General features: G+C 52.3%; 1 protein-coding gene across 3 annotated transcripts in view; it reads right to left on the reverse strand.

Moving 5' to 3' along the window:
- Positions 1 to 23,886, reverse strand: part of COL27A1 (collagen, type XXVII, alpha 1) — a 148,769-nt gene that overhangs the window by 103,690 nt on the left and 21,193 nt on the right. For 2 of the 3 annotated variants that reach the window (XR_824845.1, XM_010835142.1), the window contains exons 5-9: positions 22,790 to 22,843; positions 12,278 to 12,331; positions 10,752 to 10,805; positions 1,001 to 1,045; positions 307 to 360 (exon numbers count right to left, since the gene is read on the reverse strand). Coding sequence is in view for 2 of the 3 variants with exons in the window: in XM_010835142.1 (XP_010833444.1) it covers positions 307 to 360; positions 1,001 to 1,045; positions 10,752 to 10,805; positions 12,278 to 12,331; positions 22,790 to 22,843 (261 nt within the window). In the remaining variant the exon portion in view is untranslated. The remainder of the gene's footprint in view (positions 1 to 306; positions 361 to 1,000; positions 1,046 to 10,751; positions 10,806 to 12,277; positions 12,332 to 22,789; positions 22,844 to 23,886) is intronic. The other variant, XM_010835143.1, reaches the window with a different exon arrangement.

Consider the following 23,886-nt stretch of genomic DNA (forward strand, 5'->3'; position numbering starts at 1 on the left):
ACTCCTGATCTTCAAACGGAGCCCCCAGCTACCCCAGGGCCCCAAGCAGGCGGCTGGGAGAGCTTCTGGAGCCACGCTCTCACACCCCAGAACTACTCTTTGTTCTGTTTCCTCCTGAGCATCCTTGCCCTGCTGCCTTCAGAGAAGGCTCCTCAGCACAGCGCCCTGAACAGCCCTTTCCTTCAGGGCCCACCTGGCAGGTATAGCTCCTGGGCCCCCAGCCCACCGCCTCCCTCTGCCTGGGGGCACCCGTGGCCAGCTCCACACCACCACGGCCACAGAGCTTCCAGAAGCCATATACTGCACCTGCCTGCCAGGGTAACCTTTGGCCCCTGGGCTACCCTCGGGTCCTGGCTGCCCCTGCAAAGGAATAAGAGAAACATAAGGAAAGGGGAGACCCTGCCCAGCTCCAGGTCTGGAGGGCGGTGGGGGACCGGGGTTTACAATGGACAAAGAGAAGGGCAGGAATGTGAGACGAAAGGGGAGGAAGGGGAGGCCATCGGCCTGCTGGGCGCCCCCGCTAACCCACCCTCTTCCCCCAGCCCACCCTTTTGAGAAACCGGTCCGACCAGCTTGGAGGGACAAAACCCCCTGTCCTTGCAGCCCAGGAATAAAGCACTGAGGGGGCCTGGCTGGGCTCTCCCACGCTGGCAGCGGCTGATGTTTGACTTGGGCCAGGGCAGCCAAAATTCCTGCAAACCCCGTGGTGGCGTGTATAATATCCCCTAACATCGCCCGGAACAGGCCAGCTATTCATGGCGCTAACCGGAGTCCAGCGGCTCATGCCAGCACTGGGCTGGCGTGGACTCCAGCCCTTTCAGGCAGATGTGGCTGGGGGAGAGGTGGGGTCGGGTGGGGGCCCCAGCGGGATGGGAGGCAGAGCCTCCTGGCTCTGGAGCTTACTCGTGGAACCAGGCAGGGTGGGGTGGAGGCCAGGGACAGGCAGGGGGGCTGGAGCAAGGGAGGGCGAGGAGGGCGGGGCTGAGGCTGCAGCCCTCACCTGTTCTCCGGGGTGCCCCGTCGGTCCAGGATAACCCTTCTGTCCCTGCGGAGGGAAAGAAACCACTTGAGCCTAGGACCACACGTCGGGGTCCGGGGATCACTGCAGGCGCTACGGCAGGGACGTGTGCTAGTACGCGTCTGAGAACTGCTGTCCGAGTGGAGATAAGTACATCAGGCATCCTGCAGTTTCCTCTCCGTCACCAGTGGTTCTTAGACCAGAAGACAGCCGGGATTGATCCCTCCTGGGGCAGGGCTTGTGAGCTGAATTAGGATACAGCAACTGGGAGAGACTGCTGCTGTTATCACCACCCTTCTTTCCAAACCCAGAGAGAAGGTAAGAACGTCCGAAGCAGGGCTGGAGGGATGTCTCAGTGATGGGCAGACAGATGAGGACCTTAAAGTCTGAGCTGTGCTCACCCACCATACAATGCTGGGATTTTTCTGTCGGAACCTTCTCACTAACCCCCTGTCAGAAAAGATCTCATACATATTGACCAATCGTGTGACCCTCAAATAGCTGCCCCCCTTCTTCCCAGTGATTCCAGCCACTATTCCAGGGGACAAGAGGCCGCTGGACTGACTGAGAAAGAGTCTGGTGACGTTTCAGTACCAACCATGTGTCCTGTCCCCACGGTCTAATTCCCGTGGTCCAAGGCCAGGTCTCCAGGTCAAGAGAATCAAAACGAGTGTGTGCCTGCAGGTGGCACTGGGGACAGCCACTTGGACTGTTTCATGAGTGTAAGGAGCTCTTTGCAGGGAAACCCCAGACTTCAAACTTCCCTAAGCTTTGGACTGTTAGGAAACAAGACGGAGCAGGGGCTTCCGTTTCAGACAGTGTGGTGGAGATGGGGTGATCTCCATTAGATCCCCCCTTCACCGGAGCCCTGTGCTGGGTCCAGACCATCTCTGACTTACTGTGCAACCCTGGAGGGGTCACTGCCCTTCTCTGGATGTCAAATAAGGGAGTTAGAACTCCGAGGACCCTTCAGTTCTGGTGTTCTGGAACTCAGGAGTTCTAGGGCACCCCCAGCATGTTATTCACTCAGTCGTGTCTGACTCGTTGCAACCCCATGGACTGTAGCCCACCAGGCTCCTCTGTCCATGCATTTCTCCAGGCAAGAATACTGGAGTGGGTAGCCATTGCCTTCTATAAGGGATCTTCCCAACCCAGGAATTGAACCCGGGTTTCCTGCATTGCAGGTAGAAGCCCTAGGGCTGCCCCAGGCTGGTGATTAACAAGACTCTAGACTACACACACACACACACACATACACACACACACACGATGCCTGTGAACCCCCTCTACCCACTGTTCTTTATATCATCTCCATCCTACAGAGGAGAAAACCGAGTCTTGAAGAATGGAAGTCACTTGTCCAGAATCCCATTACTAAGGAGCAGTGGCTCAAGCTCACCACTGGGTCCTTCTGACACCGGAGGCCACACGGAGAGCCTTGCAGCCTCCCTGGGCATGTACAGTTCATGCACATCCACAAACACCCACAGGCACACACGTTTGGCACCCCCACAGACCCCTAGAAAGCGGCACTCTTTAATTATAAACAGCATCGCTCTGATCCAAGAGGTTTGGGGAGTTTACGAGCATTCCTTCTGCACCTACTCACGCCTTGAGACTGCTCAGCGTTGTGACTGCATCTCAGACCTGGGGCCCATGATCTTGATGCAGCACGGCTGGGTGAGATTCCGCCAGCATGCCATTCTTCCCCAATGGGCAAAGTGATGCAGCGGCCACAGTCAGCAGCCAGCATGCAGAGTGGTTAAGATCTCTTGTTTCAGATTAATCTGGATCCCTATACTGCTTCCCTACTGGCTGGAGGCCTTGGGGCCCCCTCTCTGAGCCCTGGTTTCATCTTGCAAAATGGGGTTCTCAGGGGTTGGCATTATAGACTGTATGATATAATGTGTGAAGCACTTAGCACCACACTGAATTCAAGGGCCCCATAAAGACCAGCTGCTGTTAGTAGCATGATCTTTATATTTCATTCATTCATGCAACAAACATTTGCTGCACTTTCATGCTCTGGCCCCATGCTAGGCATCGGGTGAACAAGAAGACAAGATCCTTTGCCTTAACGGAATTTACAGTCTAATTAAGCAGATACAAAAACAAATAAATATAAAACGTAATGTCTCAAGGATCTGCTCACATGGGGGTAGAGTCTCAGTCTTGCAAGATGAAAAAGTTCTGGAGATCGATTGCACAACAGTGTGAACATACCCAACACTGCTGGACTGCACACACAAACAGGGTTCAGATGGGAAAATGTACGTGATGTGTTTTCTCATCATCACTGAAAACGAAATTCTAAAAAAGCGATAATGTGTGGCATGTGCTATGGCGCTATGGAGAGTGCTATGGAGCGCTATGGAGAAAAGTGAGCAGAGTCAGAGGACAGAGCAGGGCCATGTTGGGCAGGGTGGTGACCGTGGCAGGCAGGGGGGCTGGACACAGGGCTGGCTCTCTGGGGAAAGGCTTCCCAGGCAGAGGGAACAATAGGGGCAGAAACCCTGAGGGAGAATGCTCTCAAGAAAGAATGAGCCCCGTGGGACTGGAGCAGAATGAGTGAGAGGTGAGCGGCAGAGTGACCAGGTGGTCAGAAAGGAAGCAGGAAGCCAGAGCATGCCAGGTGGAAAGATGGCAGGAAAGCACAGGAGGGTTTTGAGCAGGGATGTGTCATGGACAGGATGTATGACCATCATCCTTTCTCCACTTGAAGCCTGCAGATGAGAAAAAACAAGCAAAGCCTTTTCCCATGGAGAGCTGAGTGGAGCCTCGAGCTCTAAGCTGTGTGACTCAGCCCAGGGGTTGAGCTCTAAGCCTTCTCTGAGCCTCTCTCTGCCATCCTCTGCTGCCTCAGTGCCATAATGGAGCCAGTGCAATAATGGAGCAAGAATTCCAAGAGAAGCGAGAGAGGGGTCCAGGGAGCCCTGCGCACCACGTGCTCCTTTGGCTTCGTTGCAGCCACAAAGAAGCTAGAAACCAATGCTTTGGCAGCCTTGTCAGTGAAATCCCAGGAGGAGATTTCAAGTAAATCTCCTACTCAGGATGCAGTGAAAAGGAAGTGAATGACCATCGGGGACGTGAACAGTGACTCACTCTATGCCTGGCCCCGCATTAAGGCCTAGGTGCACCATCTCATCAACACCTGCGATCGTCCCTGAGAGGCAGGAATTACCATGCCCACTTGCCAGATGAAGAAACTGATGCCAGATGAGGAAACTGAAGCTTAGTGAGGTAAAGAGGCCACACAGCAGGCTGCGAAGTCCTATGTCCTAACTGCTGAGACCCGAGCTCACCTGGAAGAGTCACAGGGTCACCAAGGGAAAGACCCTCTTACAGACTCACCTCCCCAGGTCTGAGCTTGTGGGTCACTGTAGCATCATGAACCCACTGTCTGAGTTGGAAGGGACCTAACCATCAGTTTCACAGCCTCCTTCATTGGATACAATGAGAAACCGAGGCTCAGACAGGTAAACAGACTCGCCAAAGCCTAGTTGGCAAGTTATGGCCAAGCCCAGACCATTCCCCATGACTCCAGACCCACTGGGCTGGGCTTTGTCCAGAAGGCCACAGTTCCTAGGTCTTTTCCAAACCATGGGCCCGGAAGGGCCTTGAACACTGCCACGAACCCGTGTTTCTGTTAGCGGACTGGGAACAGCTGAGATTGAACACAGCCAAGACATGGGGTTGGGGTGGGGGTGGGGGTTCCTATGCTCCCTGGAAAGCACCTTAACAGTGTTTACCAAGCTGGGGCCAGTGAAATAGCTTCAAATGACAGGGCCCCAGGTCTTGGAAGAATCTAAACCATTACCTTCTCCAGGGCCCCAGCAATTACATGGCGGGCGCTGACCGCAAGGTGGACCGACAGGCAGTGATTTCCCCACGGGTGATGGCTGCCTGACTGGGACGAGGGGAGAGCAGAGGCTTCAGGGGAGTTCCAGGGACCACAGAAATCTGCAAGGGGCCTCTGGCTCTCGGCAGGCGGGTCTCCACAGGACCCGTGTTTATAATAGAACTCGGGCTATATTTTGGTTTGGGAGCCAGATTAATCATTGCTTACAATGCACAAGTAAAAACCAGACATCACCTCACTGTTACTGCAGACAGTCTCCCCGTCGGCTGGGATGCTATTTGGGCTTTGGGAAGGGAGGGGAGGGGGGGGTCTTGTCCCTTCCTGGGGGTCCTGAGAACCAGCCTAGACCTCTCAGCGGATCCCCCCTCACACACTGATCTTGAAGGCTCCATATCAGCCTGCACGAGGCCCCAGCTTCTCTTGCAGTAGAATAAAGCTCACCAGACCCACTCAGCATTCCATGAGGCTTCCCGCTAAACTTCTCTACCACCCTGGCAGCTCCCAGGCCACACTGGGCAGCCAGCAGGATGGACAGGCCCTCAACAGAAAGGGTCAGGAGGAAGAAACATCTTTCAAGAGGCGGAGTGAGCCACGACACCATACCCGCCAAGTTCCTGCTCCTCTCTGCACCTCAGTTTCCCTAGCTGGCCTCTCAAAGCACCCTGTTGGCCCCAAAACGATAGGATTCTATGGGATTCTGCAATGTGATGCGTGGCTTGTCCGAAAGCACAGTCCATCGCAGTACAGTCAGGCCTCTGATGCTGAACTCTGCTCAGTGGGAACCTGAAAGAGGTCAGAGCAGGGAGGTAGAGCTTCTGTATGGAGCCTTCATTCATCTGGTTACTCCTTCATTCAAAGGTTTGCTAAGCCCCACCAACGTGGCAGACTCTATCTTAGCACTAAGAACACACAAGTAAACAAAGCAAACTTGCTCCCTACCTTCTAGAACAGGATATGGGCACTAAACACATACGAAGCAGGACAAAGTAGCGCTGACTGCTAGGGGAGTACAGACACCCAAGCAGAGGAGGTGGCGGTGTAAGCTGAGGCTTGAAGGAGGAGCCTCGTTGGAGAGCAGAGGGTCAGCGGAGTTCAGAAACGGAGCCGGAGGGACTTCCCTGGTGGTCTGGTGGCTAAGACTCTGTGCTCCCAAAGCAGGGGGTCCGGATTCACTCCTGGGTTTGGGGAACTAGATCCCACATGCCACAACTAAAGATCCCACATGCCGCAACGATGTGACCAGTAGAGCCATTTAAAATAAATAATTCTTTTAAATAAATAAATGTTCTTAAAAAAAAAAGAAACAGAGTGGGTGTAGGCACCAGAAGATCAGAACAGCTCAGCAACAGGGGGAACCCAAGGAGGTTCTCAGTAGGGGCGCTGTATGGAACTGGGGGTGCTACATGGAACTGGGGGTGCTGCTTGGAACTGGGGGTGCTACATGGAACTGGGGGTGCTATGTCCAGATAGAACTGGCAGTTTTGCAGAAAGGCAGGAGATTGTCTTAAGGTTTGTCAATCACACACCCCCTCAAAACATCCCCAGATGACCCCCTCTGCCTGCCCACTTTACTACAGACTCTCAGACAGTGGCCAACGCAGAAGGCATACAGAGGGGTTATGGGCAGGGTGAGGGTGGCAGGAAGGAGCCAAGAGGAAGTTTCAATTTGGGTACCAACTTTATTCCATCAGTGATGTCTGCCTGGAGCAATGTGTTAAGAAAGAGTCTGAGGCTGAATTAGGCTTGGCAAGAAAGAGCAACTCGTTATGTCTGCCATGGGCAGAGGAGGCAGGGAGGTGTGGGGTGAAAGAGCAGATGTCTGTGTCCAGCGCTGTGCTGAGCCCCACATGAGGAACAAAGAAGAAGAGGTCCTCCTCTGTGAACTTGGTCTAGTCTGACAACTATGCCAAGAATATCAGTGAGTTGCCTGCTAGCCAGAAAATGCAGAGTCCCAAAGAGGCTGAGAAAATGCGCTGGTGTGAGAAGGCAGATACGAATTCTGCCTGGAGGTGCTGGGCAGATACTCTTGGAAAAGATGGCATGTGAGGGTAAAATCGAGACTGATACATGAAGATGAGTAGGGAGGAGAGAGCCTGCCAGGGGACAGCCCAGCATAAACAAATACAGGGAGGCAGGAAGGCCCAGGGCACATGGGTTGGATGCTTTGAAGGTTTCTATACAGCAGAATTCCTTGGTCTTGGCACCACTGACACCGCAGGCTGGATCAGTCTTTGCTGTGGGTGGGGTGTGTGTGCCATACATCACAAGATCTGTAACAGCATCTCTGGCGTCTACTCATTTAAAGCTAGAAGCGCCCCCTCCCAGGGGGTAATGACCAAAAATGCCTCCACTGTGAACTGTTCCCTGGGGGCAGTTGAGAAGCGCTTGCTCTATAGGAGCGAAGGCAGGGGGATTAGACTAGGGACAGCACTGGATTCTGCCCTCCCAAGGAGCAAACAGGGCTCTCCAGCTTTCTGGGCTAGAGGAGGGTGTGTGTGTGTGTGTGAGTCCCTAGTCATGTCTGACTCTTTGTGACCCCATGGACCATAGCCCGCCAGGCTCCTCTGTCCATGGGATTCCCCAGGCAAGAATACTGGAGTGAGTAGCCATTTCCTTCTCCAAGGGATCTTCCCAAACCAGGGGTCAAACCCAGGTCTCCTGCACTGCAAGCAGATTCTTTACCATCTGAGCCACAAGGGAGGGCAGTTAACTGGTAACTAAGCAAGATGACTGATGGGACCAAGTGGGCAAGACCTTCTTTAGTGCTGCTTCTTCACGATCATTCGTTCATTCACGCTGGGTGCTGAGGACATAGCATCTTATTTAACCCTCCGAAACACTGCACAAAGCAACTGAGGCCATTGGCCCAAGCTCACAGAGCAGGAGGGGGACAGAGCTGGGATTCCATCCAGGCGTGTCTGACCTGCCCTTGGGAATCAGCTCAGCAGAGTCCCTTGGCTAGCATCACAGACAGATGCGGAGAAGGGAGCCTTATTGAAGGTGGGGAGGCTCTTAAGTAAGAAACTGTTTCTATCAGCATTGTAGAGAGGGAAAGGGCCTGCAGGTTAGAAGACCTGAGTTCAAATCCCAGGTCTGCCATTTAGTGACCCTGGAAGCTCTGTCCACTAGCCCAGTGGCTCTGGCCTTGGCTGCACGTCATGATCTAGTGCTCTAGTCCACTGAGACCAGCTGAATTGGAACCCCTGTGGAGGTGAAGGACAAACTCCCGCACTGGTTCTCACACACAGAGGGGCTGGGAACCAGGGCTGTAGACTTCACTCTCCAAAAGCCCTCAGTGATCTCATTGGCATTTAACACCTGTGTCAGCAAAGGGCCAGGTACATAGGTACATCTTTGTGCAATGACTGGAAGAGTGAATGAATGAATGAGACCTATTTGGGCCTTAGTTTTCTCAGCTATAAAATGGGCATAATACTGCTTAACTGCTGGAGGCTATTATGAGGAAGCGATGTGATGAGGAACAGCAAGCCTTTCTGTCACACTAGTCAATATGAGAAACTCCCAACTCAAAGTCCCTTTCTCCTGCCCACTTTTCTCCATGGCCTTTTTCATCTTCTAACACACCTCGTATTTTTACCATTTTTATTGCCTCCTTCCTCCCACAAGACTGCAAACTCTGAGGATCAGGGATTTTTGTCTCTATTCAGCTCAGAGGCCTGCACACTTCCTGACACACAATAGGCAACCAATCTGTCCTGTTGAAGAAATGAATGAATAGGGCTACTGGTGTCACTATGAGGTGACACCGAAATTCAACGTGCTGATGAGCAAAGGGCACACTGGCCTCGCCTCTCAGCCACTGACGTTCTTTCTCGCTCAAGGCTCCCCACATGAGATGATGCAGGCAAACCGCTCAGCAGGATCAGTGCCAAATGGCTACCGTTGTTACCAAAAGATGCTTGTGGGAGGAGCGACTACAGACAAACAGGGATGGTTCCAGGTGAGGTTGCCCACCCCATTGGCCTGCCTCCCTGACCCCCACCACTGGTCAGGGGTCCCTGCCTTGAGACCTGAGCACCACCACTCCCTGTGATTAGGTGACACTGACCTGCCAGACCAAACTCCCCCGTGTTTGCCTCGACGGGAGCCAGAGGGACTCGGTGGAAATGGCTTTGCCAAATCGTTTTCCTACCACACAGAGACTCTTCCTTAATTTAGAAAAGATGTCTCTCCCTGCTCAGGTGAGCTGGTTCCCCTGCGCTGGGGACTCTGGGCCTCCCTGGACATCTGCTAAGAGCAGGAAGGCTAGAACCCCAGGCAGGAGCCAGTCCCGTCTGGTTTGCCATCTTCCGCCTCCTCTGCTAGATTCCTACTCCCGTGCCAAGCGAGACCACCACTGGCTGCTTTATGAGCCAGGACTGGAAGAAGACTTTTCCACTCACACCTCATCCATCAGAAAGTGCTGGAGCCCAGAGAGGAAGTGAGCGGGGAGAGGGAGTTCCTCTGTGTTCTCTGAGCCAGAAAAGACCACGTTTCCCCAGCTCACAGACAGCCACGCACTCCTGTCTGGGTCTGGCTTCTTCAGATCTGCAGGAGGACCTGTTCTGGCCAAAGAGGCTGGAGGAGAAGGGGTCCGGGGGCAGTCATGTTCCACGTCCACCTGTGCCATGGGGACCCTCAGAGCATGGACAGGATGGAGCCAGGAGATGCCACAGCTGCCCAAATGAGAACCAGATGGCCAAGGAAGAGGGCAGCTGTGGCTACAGCTGGGAGCCAGCAAGGATGCTCAAGCTGCGGCCCTCGGCTGATCTACAGACTGAAAACCCATCAGCAATGGGGGGTTTTCCTGCAAAAATAGTAACTGACCCTGACCCTGCACTGTCCTCCCTGTTTCCTGAACACCTACTGCACACAGGCCCTGAGCGAGGCTCTGCAGGAAGAGCGACAAACCATTCTTGCATGTCCTGGTTGGTGAGGCTGGTCTGGGGGCTGAAAAGAACGCAGTTTAGATGGACTTTGAGTCTTCGAGCAGAGTAGAGGCTCTAGACCCAAAAGCTGGGGTTCTAGAAGGGCTTCCTGGAGGGGGCACAAGTATTGTTGAGTCTGAAGGATGGTTCACCCTAGCTACGAAGCCAGAGAGGAATTCAGGGGCACAGCCAGCCAGAGACTCACCACCTAGGAAAATGGCAGCTCTTCCCCCAAAGAGGTAACACCCCCTGCCTGACTGATGCAGTGATGAGGTGGGGGAGGATGAGAACAGCTCAAAATGCACAGAGAACTCTGCCTCTATAGAGATTTCCCTGCAGTATATGGGAGGGATGATATTAGACCCAGAGAGGTTACTGACTTGCCCCAGGTCACACAGCGAGCAAATGGTGGAGCAGGGAGTGGAGTCCAGATGCAACTGACCCCGGAGCCCACTCTCTCAACTTCCAGGCTGCAGACCTTGCTCGTGGTTTACAGACCCCGAGAGATCAGGGACAGGGGACGGGGTAGGTCATGGTCACTCCAGGTAGAAGGCTGAGGCTCAGGGAGGGGATGTGCAGGTCCCAGGCCACTCAGCTCATGGAAGGTGGAGCCGAACCTATGGGGACTCCTGGCTCTGACAATATTCCTTCCACCACCAAGAGCACCCTCAGGACCTCCCTGGAGCAGCTGGGATGCAAAAGGAAGGACAGGGTTACTTCTTGTCACATCTCACTAACCATGGTGGGGGGACCTGCTCCAAGCCAAGGTGCTCCACGCCCCCGGGTAAGCACAGAGCCTCAGAAACCTCTCTCCCCTCTGGCCACCAGCCCACTGCCGAGGATCTGGGCCAGGGCTGGGGAGAGGCAGTACATAGCACTCCTGTCTGAGGACCCCGCTTGCTAGGAAACCCACTGGACAAAGTGAAGCATCAGCACCAAAGTGTACCTTTCGTCCAAGGGGTCCTGGATTCCCAGTGAGCCCGGGCAAGCCCATGTCGCCCTGAAAAAAACACAGAAAACGGGGTGAGATGGGGCAATAGGAGCAGACACTTATTGAAAGTTCGGCCTCCCAGGGCCAGTGGTTTGCAAATAGGATTCACGGAGGCCTAAAGGCCTCAGGGGAGACTCAGGTCCTCTGCACAGGGTGAGGGCAGCCGAGCAGGCATGGGACCCAGCCCCTCCCCACATAATTCAGTCTCTCCATTTGATCTGTTTTCTATGTTGGACTTCGGCAGAAGGAACCATCTGGGGAATGGGTTACACCGCCAAAACTATGTTTGCAAACCACTGCCCTGGAGAACACGCAACCTGTTCCAACTGGCAATCCCTCTCCTACATTCCTGACTCCCTCTCTCCTGCCTGTGCTGGACATGGTGGCCACCCAGTAGGGGGCATTTCTGCCACCACCATGAGACCCAGGAGCAGACAACGCAGGAGCAGGAGAGAAGCCTGGGCCCCTGGAGGTCATCCAGCCCGGGTACAAAGTCTGGTCTACACCTGACCAGTTGCGTGGCCTCCAGCCGCCGCCTCTGGGGCCTCTGTTTCCTCCCAGGCAAGCTAGGCCCAGCTGCCTGGGCTATAAGCTTATGAGGATCCAATGGGGGTGCGTGTGGATGTATATACACAGGAAGCGCTTGCTGAGTGAGCAAACTTCTCATGAAGATGTGAAGGAATGAGCCTCCTGTGTCTCAGAGAAATCAACAGGAGCCGCCACCTCTAAGTCTCCATGCACCAGAGGCTGGGCTGAGAAGCAGAGTTCTTCCGGTCAGGAGGGCTTTGGGGTTGTGTCCAGAAGGAAACCAGACTCAAGGACTCCTTCCAGAGGATGGATGTCCGGGACCCTGGGCGATCTTACTTAGAGTTCTGGGTTCCCCTGCTCTGGCCTGACTTGCACTCCCTCCAGGCCCCTTGCCTAACTTACAGGGTGGATGCTTCAGGGGCAATGAAGTCCTTGGGCCTAACTCTTCTCTCTTCCATGGGAGAAGTTCTGGTCTCAGCCCTTCAGAGTCAGGCAGCCCTGCCTCCCCAGCCCATTCCCTTCTACGTCCTGAAAATCCATAGATCCGTGTGTTGAACTAACCACCTTGGAGGGGTCTTCGAATGTCTGCTGGAAGCTTCCTGGGCGTGTGCCACCAAGAAGCTTCTGGATGCCGAGGGCCACCTCGCAGGCCCTGCAGAAAACCCACTCAGAGCATCAGGCCAAAGGACATTCACCAAAGGAATGTCCACAGGTCACATTTTTTTGTCAGTTTTATTGGCTGCACATAGGAAGAAGGCAGCAGGGATAGCTTTGGGTTTGGTGCAGGGAGAGCTGAAGGGCTTCAAAGAGAATAGACCACGTCCTTTTCTACATCCTGCCTCCAGCCTTTTGTTACGCAGAGGCCTCTGTCAGGAGGTCTGTGCCACGGCATGGCGGTTTCCCTACCATCCACTCCTCCGCTTCCCTGAGCGCTGGGGTCCCTGGAAACCTACCTTTGCCCCATCGTGGGCCTTTCCTGGTGAGAGCCCGGGGTCCCCTTTCTGTCCCTGAAACAGAAACAATTCCACTTTGGCCGCCATGTCTTCTAAAGAGGGTTTCTCCCCACCAACTCTGCTCAAATCCCTGTCCTCTGCTTAAATGCCCTCCCCTTCCACCCCACTCACATTCCTCCATGGGGTCCTCTTCAATCTCATCACTCCCCTGCTCCAGCAACCCTCCATAGCTGCCCACCACCCTACTGACAAAGTCCGAACTCCCCCTTGGGTGTCCCAAGTCTTCCATCATCTGGTCCCACCCACCCTATTCAGAACTCTGCTCTCCTCCTACCAGCCGAGCCCAAAGACGGGGCCCTTCTGCCCCATCCCAGACTACAGTCCTTCTTCCCCCAGGACTTGCACATTCCTGCTGCTGGGTCCTTATGCAGGTAGTCACCCCCAAGTAGAAAACCACTCCCCCTACAATCATCATTAGCCAAACCAGAAACATTCTCAAGATGCAGCTTGACTGCATCCTCCCCCACCAATCTGTAGATCCCTGGGCCCACTGTATAGGTGATGTGCTCCCCCAGGGCTCTCAGAGACCTTCTAAGAGACACATCCTGAAGTTAAGCTTGATTCTTTCTGCTTTTCCTAGCCCCCGATGCTCACCTCACCGTCTCAAATTACCTAGAGCCAGTGCACTAACAGCCACTTAATCTATGTACAGCCCTTCACAGTTTGCAATATCCCTCAACCCACCAGGTTCCCAGAATAGCCAGATGAAGTGGACAAAGGAAGTGCTATTACCCCATAACACATTCAGGGAAACTGAGGCCTGGAGAAGGAAAAGGACAGCCCAGGAACCCAAGCTGAGGCACTGGCAGAGCTAAAACTAGGACCCTGAATTTGTGACTCCCATAACAGAGGCCTGGGACCCAACAAGTTAGAATAGGCGGGAATAGCAGAGACACTGACAAGTAGTATGTCCCCAGTCAGACCAGCATCCCTAGTCCCACGCACAGGGAGCATCCCCATCACAAGGATCCTGGCTTCTATGAGCACATGCTCAGGGAAGGACCTACCAGCTGTGTCTCTTATAGCTAAAGAGGGCTCTGGCCTGATTAAATTACTCAGCAGACAGTCCTTTGAGAAGTCAGTCTCCTGATCTGTCCCTTAGCCTCACTCCCCAGCTCACTCCCCAATCTGGGTCCTGAGTCAGAAGTCCTGGGTTAAGCCACATACGCACAGTAGGGTCTTAAGCAAGTGACTTCACTTCTCTGAGCTTGTTTCCTCACCTTTAAAATGCGGGCTGCACAGCACACACACACACACATACACACACAGAGGCATGTGCACAGACGCATGGGTGCATGTTCACACACACACACACATATGCACACACACACGCACACACATGCACACACGCGCACACACACATGCACACACGCGCACACACACATGCACACACGCGCGCACACGCGCGCACACGCGCACACACATGCACACACACATGCGCACGCGCACACACGCGCACGCACACGCACACACATGCACACACACATGCGCACACACACACAAGGGTGCAGGCACACATGGCCGCCTGGCGTCCAGGTTTCTTGGCAAGGAGCCAGTGAGATGTTACACGTGGGGAGGGTGGAATGGCCAACTTTAATTAGTTCCCATTTGATTCTTTTCTGTGTCAGGACACAGATCTTCCAAATCCTGACTCAGTCACTCTGCATGAGAAATCACTGCATTCCAAACCTTAAGACAGAGAGGGTGCCCTTTCGCTGCCCACCTACCGCGTGCCCAACACTGTGCCAGGCCCACTCAATGCAGCACCTCGCCAGCCCTCTTACACACACATGTGGCAACACAAGACCAAGCCCCAGATTCAGAGGGGCTGAGTCATAGTCCAGGGTGGCATGCAGGTAAGAGGCCATGTCTCACTAGGTCTGACTAGGTCCTGGGTCAGTCTGACTCCAGAGCCCTCACGTACAAATGGGAAGCCTAGATGCCTCTCCCACATGCCCTCCGGCTGCCCCAGGCTGCAGGGCAGTCCCTCCTTGCCAGAACCCCAACTCTCTGTCCACCTGGGTCCATCCAGGTCACTGCTGAGGGCCTCACCTCTAGGATCGACAGCCTCATGCTGCAGCAGCCCCTTGTTGACACTCTCCCAGCCTCGGCGTTCACAAGCCCAGCTCCAATGCCTTTTATGTCCATGTGCAAGGCCAGGCCCAGGGCCACCCAGGATTCCAGTGGCCAAAAAAGGATAGCAGCTTCTACCCACCCCGCCCTTGCCCACCTCGCTCTGCAGCCAATAGAGGAGCTGGGCTTAAAATGCTCTCATGGGGGGGCCTTTGTGCATCCTGTCCTGTCATCTTACAAAGGGGGAAACTGAGACCTGAAGGGATGCCAGACTGGTTCCTTTGCCCAGAGGCCATATCCGGGGGCATTTTAGTTTCAATGAACTGCTCTCTGCACTCTCAGCAGCCAGCACCGTGTTTGGGACTTAATCCTTGCCCAAGAACAACAAAAGAACACTGAAATTTATTGAACATTTACACATCCTACAGTGTACACTGGGAATACCATGGTGGGGATCAAGACACAAGTCGTGCCTGTGGGGACCTCTCGAGGGAGAAACCAAAGACTGGTAATGCTGAATGCTCCAGCATTTTCTAGTGCTCTTCTAAGTCTTCAGCGCGTAAATCTAAAAGGGAGCCATGATCACTATCCCCATTTCACAGATGAGGAAACTGAAGCACAGAGAGGGTAAATAATTTGTCCAAGATCCTATAATTCATAAGTGGGATTTTGATTCAGGAAGTCTGCTTCCAGAGCCCAAGCTCTTTACATTTCAATACACCACAGATGACCAACTATGACCAGTGACACGTGGAGTACAGGAGGGGGCTGGGAGAACTTGACCCAGACTGAGAGTCAATCAGCCAAGCTAAGGCTGGAGGAAGACAAGAAGGGAAGCAGATGCAGTGTGGGCTCCACGGATGCTCAAGGCACCCGTGCTCAGCTGAAGGTGTGACTTCCGGGATGCAGAAAGTTATCCATCTTCCCAGCCAGACTCCTGCAAATTCTCCAGTAAGAGATATAAAGAATAATAAAGTCTAATTAATTGTTTACACCTCGGTGAGGTTGAGGACATGGGTGCCAGACCAGCTCTCCAGCCAATGAGCCGGTGTGATCTTGGACAAGTCCCTTTCCCTCTGTATGGAATAGCAGACTCTAGTTAACAGAGCCTTGAGGAGCTAGAAGATGGTTAGGAAGGTATATACTAAGCCAGAAGTGCTACTAACAGAGCGGGAATGGAAACTATGAGCTGCTTTCTTGCAGGTGAAGTTGGGAAGTGGAAAGAACGGAAGGCTTTGGTTATACGAGGCCTCACGAGGGGCTGAGACAAAGAAGGAACGAACCAAGGACCGGAAAATTCTGGGCCAGAAATCCCCTGTGCAAGTCATCTTTTGCAAGATACACGATCCTGAGTACGTAGCACAGGGCCCGGCCCCGAGGAGGCATCAGAAAAATATTTCCCAAGTGAGAAAATAAATCAGTGGAGTCTCAAGAGACAACTCTAGGGCTAGGATTGGGTCGGATCTGGCCCCAGCTCTGGAAGGTCCTCTGAAGGTTCACTGGGTCTCTGGCCATCATTACTACTGTTTCATGTGTGTATAAGTTCTGGCCACAGCAATAAGGCAGGAAAAACAAATAAGACTACTAACCTTTGAGGAAAAGGAGGCAAAAATATGTCCTTTTTTGCAAACAATATGAGTGCCTGTCTAAAAATTCAGGAGAACTAAGTGAAATACTGTTAGAACCAATAAAATAATTCAGCAAAGGGCATGGTTGTAAAATAAACACCAGAAGTACAAATATACAAAGTCAATAGTTCTTTTTCAATAGCTGAAAGCCAGCTAGAAAATATAATGGGGAAAATATTCCATTCATAACAGCAACAAAAATATAAAATTTCTAAGCACAAACTTAGTAAGAAATGTGCCAGGTTTATGCAATAAAAACTATAGAGGTTTATTATGAGACGTTTTAAAAACTCAACCAAATGGGAAGATATGCCATGGTTTTAGATGGAAAAAGTTAATATTTTAAAGATGGTAATTCTTCACAAATAAACACATTTAATACAATTCCAAGAAAAACCCCAAGAGAGGTTTTTTTCTAAGGAAATTATTAAGATGGGCATAAAGTTCATCTGACAGATTAAATAGCCAGAACATTATAAGTGGAGCAGGGAGACACATAGTATAAAGATAATAACTGTCATAAAATAGTACTTTACTAGGCTAAAAATATACAAACATAGCAATGAAACATATTTGAATGGCCTAAAATAGACCCTGGTCTGTCATGTAATAGTGGAGGAAAAGTCATTTAATAAATGATCAACTACTGCAGGGAAAATAAAGCTATACCCATACCTACTTCCATGAATTTTAATTCCAGATGGTTTAAAATTTTGAGTACAAATGACATTATAAAATGAAATATCAGTGAATACCTCTCTGGTCTTAGTATGGGAAAAAAATGTCTAAGGACAAAAGTAAAGAATCATACATTTTACATATGGTAGTGTTAGTCACTCAGTCGTGTCCGACTCTTTGTGACCCCATGGACTGTAGCCCGCCAGGCTCCTCTGTCCATGGAATTCCCCAGGTAAGAATAGTGGAGTAGGTTGCTATTCCCTTCTCCAGAGGATCTTCCCAACCCAGGGATCAAACCCCAGTCCACCTCATTTCAGGCAGATTCTTTACCTGAGCCACCAGGGAAGCCTCTACTTACGGTAGAGTGCTCTCCAAATTAGGGCTTTCCTGAAGGCTCAGATTCTGACATATTGTAAAAGTTCCTAATAAATGTCAGTTATTGTTGGTTCAAAAAAAATAGGTAACACTCTCATTTGTGAAAATCATCATGAATACTCTCAACAGGCAAACAATAAACTCAAAAATAATTTGTAAGATACATGCAGCCTTAATAAGCCTTCATATGTAAACACAAATGATGTTTACAAATCAATAACAAAAGACAACATCCCAATCCCTAAAATAAACAAAATCATAAATGGTGAAATGCAAATAGAAAGCAAATGTAAGAAAATTATTCACAGATTATCAGTGCAGTGTATTGGAAGCAATAATGAATTATCTTTTTCAAATATCCTCTTCTAATGCTAGCAGTGGCATAGATTGGTTCAGTCTTTCTACAAGGCAATTGTTAATAAAATAACAGCTAAGCACTATATGGCACTTATGTACAGGCATATTTTAAATTATTCATATATATGTAGTATGCATGTATATATATGTATATACATGTGTGTGTGTATATATATTATATATATGTGACATATATATGGAGAAGGCAATGGCACCCCAGTCCAGTACTCTTACCTGGAAAATCCCATGGACATATGGCCTGGTGGGCTGCAGTCCATGGGGTCGAAAAGAGTTGGACACGACTGAGCAACTTCACTTTCACTTTTCACTTTCATGCATTGGGGAAGGAAATGGCAACCCACTCCAGTGTTCTTGCCTGGAGAATCCCAGGGATGGCGGAGCCTGGTGGGTGCCATCTATGGGGTCGCACAGAGTCGGACACGACTGAAGCGACTTAGCAGCAGCAGCAGCAACGTATATATATATATACACATATTTGGCTTAATCTACAGAGCTAAAGGGCTATGGAGCTAATGGATTTAGGGCTAAAACTATGTGCTTTGGAGTCAGACAGCAGAAGATTCAAATCTTGTCCCTGATACTTATCAGAGATAGGCTAGTTACTTAGATATTTTAGACCTTAGTTTTCCCATCTGCAAATGGGGGTAATAACATCCACCCTGCAAAGTATGTCGGGTTCTTGGTCAGTCCTTGACACACAGGATGTTAAAACGCAGTCAGTGCCTATGGATGGACAGAGCCACAGCAGGAGGCCTGCTTTCTTCTTGATACTTTCTAGACTTTTCCACCGGAGAAGGCAATGACAACCCAATCCAGTACTCTTGCCTGGAGAATCCCATGGACGGAGGAGCCTGGTAGGCTACAGTCCATGGGGTCGCAAAGAGTCGGACACAACTGAGCAACTTCACTTTCACTTTTCACTTTCATGCATTGGAGAAGGAAATGGCAACCCACTCCAGTGTTCTTGCCTGGAGAATCCCAGGGATGGGGGAGCCTGGTGGGCTGCCGTCTATGGGGTCGCACAGAGTCAGACATGACTGACGCGACTTAGCAGCAGCAGCAGCAGACTTTTCCACATTTCCCTTAAAGAGTATGTCCTACTTCAGTCACTGTAGAAAGGGAAAGGGGAGGCTGGGGTCTGATGCCCGAGACTTCTGTGAGGAGTCACTCGGATCACTAAGCATGGATCCTCTTGCCCGCCTATCCTCCCCAGATGCCCAAGGGCTCACAGTAATCCTGAGTATTTCACTGCAAACCAAGCAGGGCAGAGGAGGGAAGGGCAGCCAGCTGCCAAGGAGAAAAGGGCCAGGTGCCTCATCACCCAGCACAGGCACAGCTGGAGCCCTGTCCACCTCAGACCCAGAGCTTCTCACCTGACCTGGGCCCTGCATCCCATCTGATTTCACCTGGCATAGAATCAGCATCCCCAGGGGCAGCTCCAGGCTGGCCACCCTTCAACTTGATGGCCACGGACCCGGCTTCCGCAACCGCCTGAGTGGCCTTTGCAAAACGATACACCTGATTGTGTCCCATCTGCTGAAAACCTCACACCTTCCCACTGCTCTTTGTATGAAGTCTAAAAGTCTTAGCACACCCAGCAGGCCTGCTGCCCTCCCCAACCTCTTCTCACCCCTTGGCCTGGTGGTCTGCTGCCCTTCAGACTTGATTCAGCCTTCCCACCCTCCAGGAAGGCAGGCCTTACCTCCCAGACCAGATCACTTGCCATCCTGTGGGGACTGAGCACCCAGTGTCTCTCATGTGGAGCCCTTTGCATGGTATGGTCAGCTGGCTTCCACAAGAGCAGGGACTGTCCCTGTCTGTGCCCCCTTGTAGGCTGGGCACCTTGCACCTGTTGACAGCTGACCACCCACCACAGGCCACCACTGCTCTTAATTCAGTTATACCTCATGACAACCAGGGATGCCGGGAGGACAGCTACTATTGTTATCCCATTTTCCAGATGAGCAAACTAAGGCATGGGAAATTCAGATAATTTGCTCAGAGCCACAGAACTAGAAGTTATTACTAACAGACCTGGAATGTGAACTTCCACCATCTGGCTCCAGAGTCTGTGCTCTTAACCACTGCGCTTTCCTGCATGACAACTGTGGTTGCTGGACACATAACTCAACACTTGGTCTCCAAGGTCAGCTAATACCATCCACCCGTGGTTCTGGCTTCTCTGCTTCAGTCTCAAAGTCCTTGATCTTGACTCTGTGGGAATTGGCAAACTCTCTTCTTGATGGGTTTGAATGTGGAATGTATGGATACATGGTACATAGGGAAAGCCCTGGCTCTGGAGCGGGCAGAAGGGACTGAAGGGTGACTCTGGCCTGAACCATCTGTACAGCCCTGTTAAGTGTCTTCCAGCCAGCAAACCCAAGGACCTGAAATTCAGCCCCGCCACTGCTGGTCACTGCAAGTGATCCCATCAAGTCATGGACCCTTTGGGTCTCTGCTCCCCTGACCTCAAGAGGGATGAAATTTCTTATCTTTGCTCTGTCTCCCCTTCTTGATTTCTCAATCCACCAGTCTCTCCCATCCTTAGTCTGGCAGGGGGATCTTTAACCCACAAGGTCATAAGCTCCCAAGAGCTCAATAAATACGGTACAGAAGTGACCCCACTGTGACCCATCCAGATGATGGGCGGGCTCCCTGCCACTAGGCAGGCCCTGCCTGTTGGGCTGATTTTTCCATCAACAGCGCATAGTAAGTGCTTGATAAATGTTTGCCCATCGAATGGAAATGAACGGATGGGTGGCCCCAGAGGCAGCTCTAGAAGTCGACACTGTTCGGAAAAGGAAGAGCCAGCACCGGGCCTGGAGGGAGCCAGCCCTAGAGTCCCACCAGGTCAACAGCCAGACCCAGAAAGGATCTGGTAAACAGCAAGGACCCTCTCCCCAGAATCACACCCATTCCTGCAGATCCACAACATTCTCTTCCAATCTCAGGAATTCTGTCCCAGAAGAGCCTTTCTTTAACCCCATCCTGGCCAAACCACAGATGAACACCAGCCCAGGGCGAAAGTCCAGCAGCCTGGGGCCTTCAGTTCAACTGTACTGCCCTGGATCCACTTGGGCTCACCTCTTAGACTCCCAGTCAAGTGTCCAGGAAAAGGGCATGACTTTTCCCCAGGGCATTTTAATGCAACTTCTACTGGGAGAAAACTCCCATTCCAGTATATTTTCTGGAACCCGCTCCCTTATTTGTTTATACAGAAGCAAGCTGGAAACTTGTCCATGAGGCCCTGAGTCACAGGTTCGGGCTCTGTATTCCTGTGTTCTGCAGGAGAGCTCATCTGCCAGGTCTGAGCCTCCCTCACCATACTCAGAACAGCTCCTCAAAATGGCAGGAAAAGCGGCTGCTAGGTTCTCCTCCTGTTTCCCTACATCTGCTAGCAGGATGAGGGGTGGGCTGCAGGCCAGACTGGGGCCGGTGTGGACAGGTGAGAAGCTGATGGAGCATCTGCTACCATAGGAGCAGGGGGTCAAGTCTGGGAGTGGTGGGGGAGTGGGGGAAAGACCAGACAGTCTCAGAGCAGGCCAAGAAAGGCGTGTTCTTGAGCAAGCCTGGCAATCAAAACAGTGGCTAATCCTCAGCATCTATCTACCCAGGCCTGGGCGACCAGAAGCCTCTGCAAAGCAGAAGTTTCCCAAGGAGAACTCAGACCCTCGGCCTGACTCACGGGGGCAGGTCCCACTGCCCTTGCCTAGGCAGGGTCTCAATCATCTGCCTGAGTCTCAGTTTCTCCATCTATAAATGGGTGCAGTAACCCCACCATCTCATTAGGTGTTTGTGGAGATCAAATGAGGCTACGTGAAGTGCATGCAGAGCATCTAGCACAGAGCAAGGGTTCAATATACAGTGCTTGGCATGATCGGTGTTTGCTTTGTTAAAACCCAGAGCACCTCCAGGCAGCTGCTGGCCCAAGGCCTCTGGGCTTACTTTCCAAGAAAGGACCCCAGCTCAGTCCTGGCCGAAGTCACATACCCACAGAGGCAGAGGCGAGCGCTCCTGCAGCTCTGTGTGAGGGCTCTGCGCCAGCACTCTGATACCATACTGTCATACATCCAGGGCTACCTGTGTACATTTGTCCCAAAAAGAGCTCCAGGAGTCAGAACTAGCTTATGGAGGATGCTCAGCTGACAATCACAGCACAAGCTGGGGCCAGTTGGCTAATGGTTTTCCTCAAGCTGCAGGACCTTTTTAACAGGTTAGCAAAGGACCCTGAGCCTGGGCCAACCAAAGCCCAGGGATGCTCTTCATCTGGTTACCCCACAGCTGAAAGCCAAGCAGACCCTCTGCCTTTCCCAACCTGCCCTGCACTCTTCTCGGCACAATTGCTGTGCTCTCAGCTCCCCTGACCCCTCCTCCTATTTCTCCAGCCATCACTTGAGGCTACCCCTTATAACCTTAATATTGCTGGCCCCGTACTCATCCTGGGGCTCCTCACTCCACGCACCACCCTGGACAGCTCTGTTCTCTCCCGGCGCCCCAGAGCTGGAGCCTCCACAGTCATCAGAGCACCAGTCACCTGGGTTTCTGGTCTCATCTGCAGTCCAGAGGTGGCATGTCTGTGCTGGCCACCCCCTAGGGCTCCATCTCCAACTCAGAGCTCCCCTGAGTTTCAGGATGTCCACGAATCTCTCTGCCTGGCTGGGCTACAGATTCCCAAATGTAACATTCCTTCCTCTGGTTCCCTGGTTTGGCCACTGAGGCTAAAGAGAGAATCCCCATCTCTCTCCTCTTGTCCATCCCTGAGTCCTCTCCATCTCCCCTCCACATCGCCGAGGCACCCATTCCCTTCCTCCTGCACCCCACGCTGGCCTGTATCACCCCCAGGTCTCCCTGCCTCTACTCTGGTCCCCAGCCACCCAGCCCGCCTTCCACACGGCATCCAGGGATTTTTCTCAAACATGATCTTTCCACATCCCTCCCCAGCTCAAAACTTGACCTGCCTCCCCAGGGTGTGTCCTGTGACCCAGTAACACGCTGAGGCTGGATCTCCAAGGCCCTCCCCTGTTTAGCAGCAGATGATCTTTCTTCCCACCCGCTTTGAGGACCCTAGGTTCCTTCTCACCCCAGCCCCTCCCCACCAGTTGCTAAACTCCGAACTCCTCACTGCATCTCCAGCCCAGTATGGGGCCTGGCACCTGGGAGACCTTCTGGGAGTGCTGGTGGCCTAGACACGGATCCTCCACGGAGACTCTGAGGCCTTCCTGCCAGGATCCCCTAAGGAAGGAAGCCTCCCCCAGTGCGGGGCCCAAACCCCAGCTTCCACCCCATGGCTGTATCTCCAGACCCCACGGCATATACTCACTTTGGCTCCAGGGGGGCCAGGAAGGCCTGGATTTCCATAAGGCCCAGGAGGACCCTGAAAGGCAAAAGAGAAAAAGAGATGAGGGGAAAAGAGGAGCATCCCACTTCCTAAAGCAAGGCCTGGCACTTCCACCCGCCCGCTGGGTCTTCTCCACTAGCAGAGTCTCAGCAGTATGGCCACAGCAGCTGCTTGCAGAAAGGCTCTCTTGATGCCTGGCCCTGTGTTCAGCTCTTTCTGTGCATCACCTCATTCTATCTTTTTAACCCACAAGATAGGTGCTACCATGATTCCCATTTTCAAGATGAGGAAGCTGCCATCCAGAGTTTTACAACTTTCCCAGGTCACCTGGCTGCTAAGGGACAAACCTCAGATGTGCAGCTTCCAAGCACAAGCCCTTGAATTGGATCACCTCTCCATACTCTCTGCACCTGGCCCCACCAGCCCCTCCCACACTTGCTTCCTTCGACTCAGAGCACACTCAGCTACTGGCTGCCTGCCCCACGCCTGGTACTTCCTCCTCACATTGCCTATGCCCTGCTGTTCCATCATCTGGAATGCGTTTCCTATCCATCACCTCCAGATGAAATCCAACCCATCCTTCAAGACTTGGCTTTAACGCCACTTCCTCCAGGGAACCTTCTGGGACTCCTCCTGCTTAAGGGAAACTCTCCACCCTTCAGACTCCAACTGGACTCTGCACGAGCCTCTGGAGCTGCACGCGCAGTCAAGGGAGTACTCGGCCTCCTCTGAACAGGGCGTGTCTCTTCTATGGCCACCACGGTAGTCAGAGCTCTCTCCCTTAGATTTCTACATGTCCTGAGCTTACAGAGTCCCTCGGGGACCATGAAACAGCTGGGAAGACTAAACCCAGAGAGTCAAAGGGTCTTCGCCAAGGTCACACAGCAGAGTGGTGGCCAAACAAGGGCTGGAACCTAGTTTGTTGGCTTCAAGTCCAAGGCTTATTCGTGGCACTAGATTTTCCCAGGCCATATTTGAACGTCCCTTATAACAGCTGGGGCCTTATGTCCACTTTCTCTGCAAAGGCCCCGGGCTAGCATCCTGCAGCCCAGTAATATAAACAGAGTCCTAAGAGTCAA

This window comes from Bison bison, unplaced genomic scaffold (assembly GCF_000754665.1).
Source record: "Bison bison bison isolate TAMUID 2011002044 unplaced genomic scaffold, Bison_UMD1.0 scf7180017864039, whole genome shotgun sequence".
NCBI classification, from domain to species: Eukaryota; Metazoa; Chordata; class Mammalia; order Artiodactyla; family Bovidae; genus Bison; species Bison bison.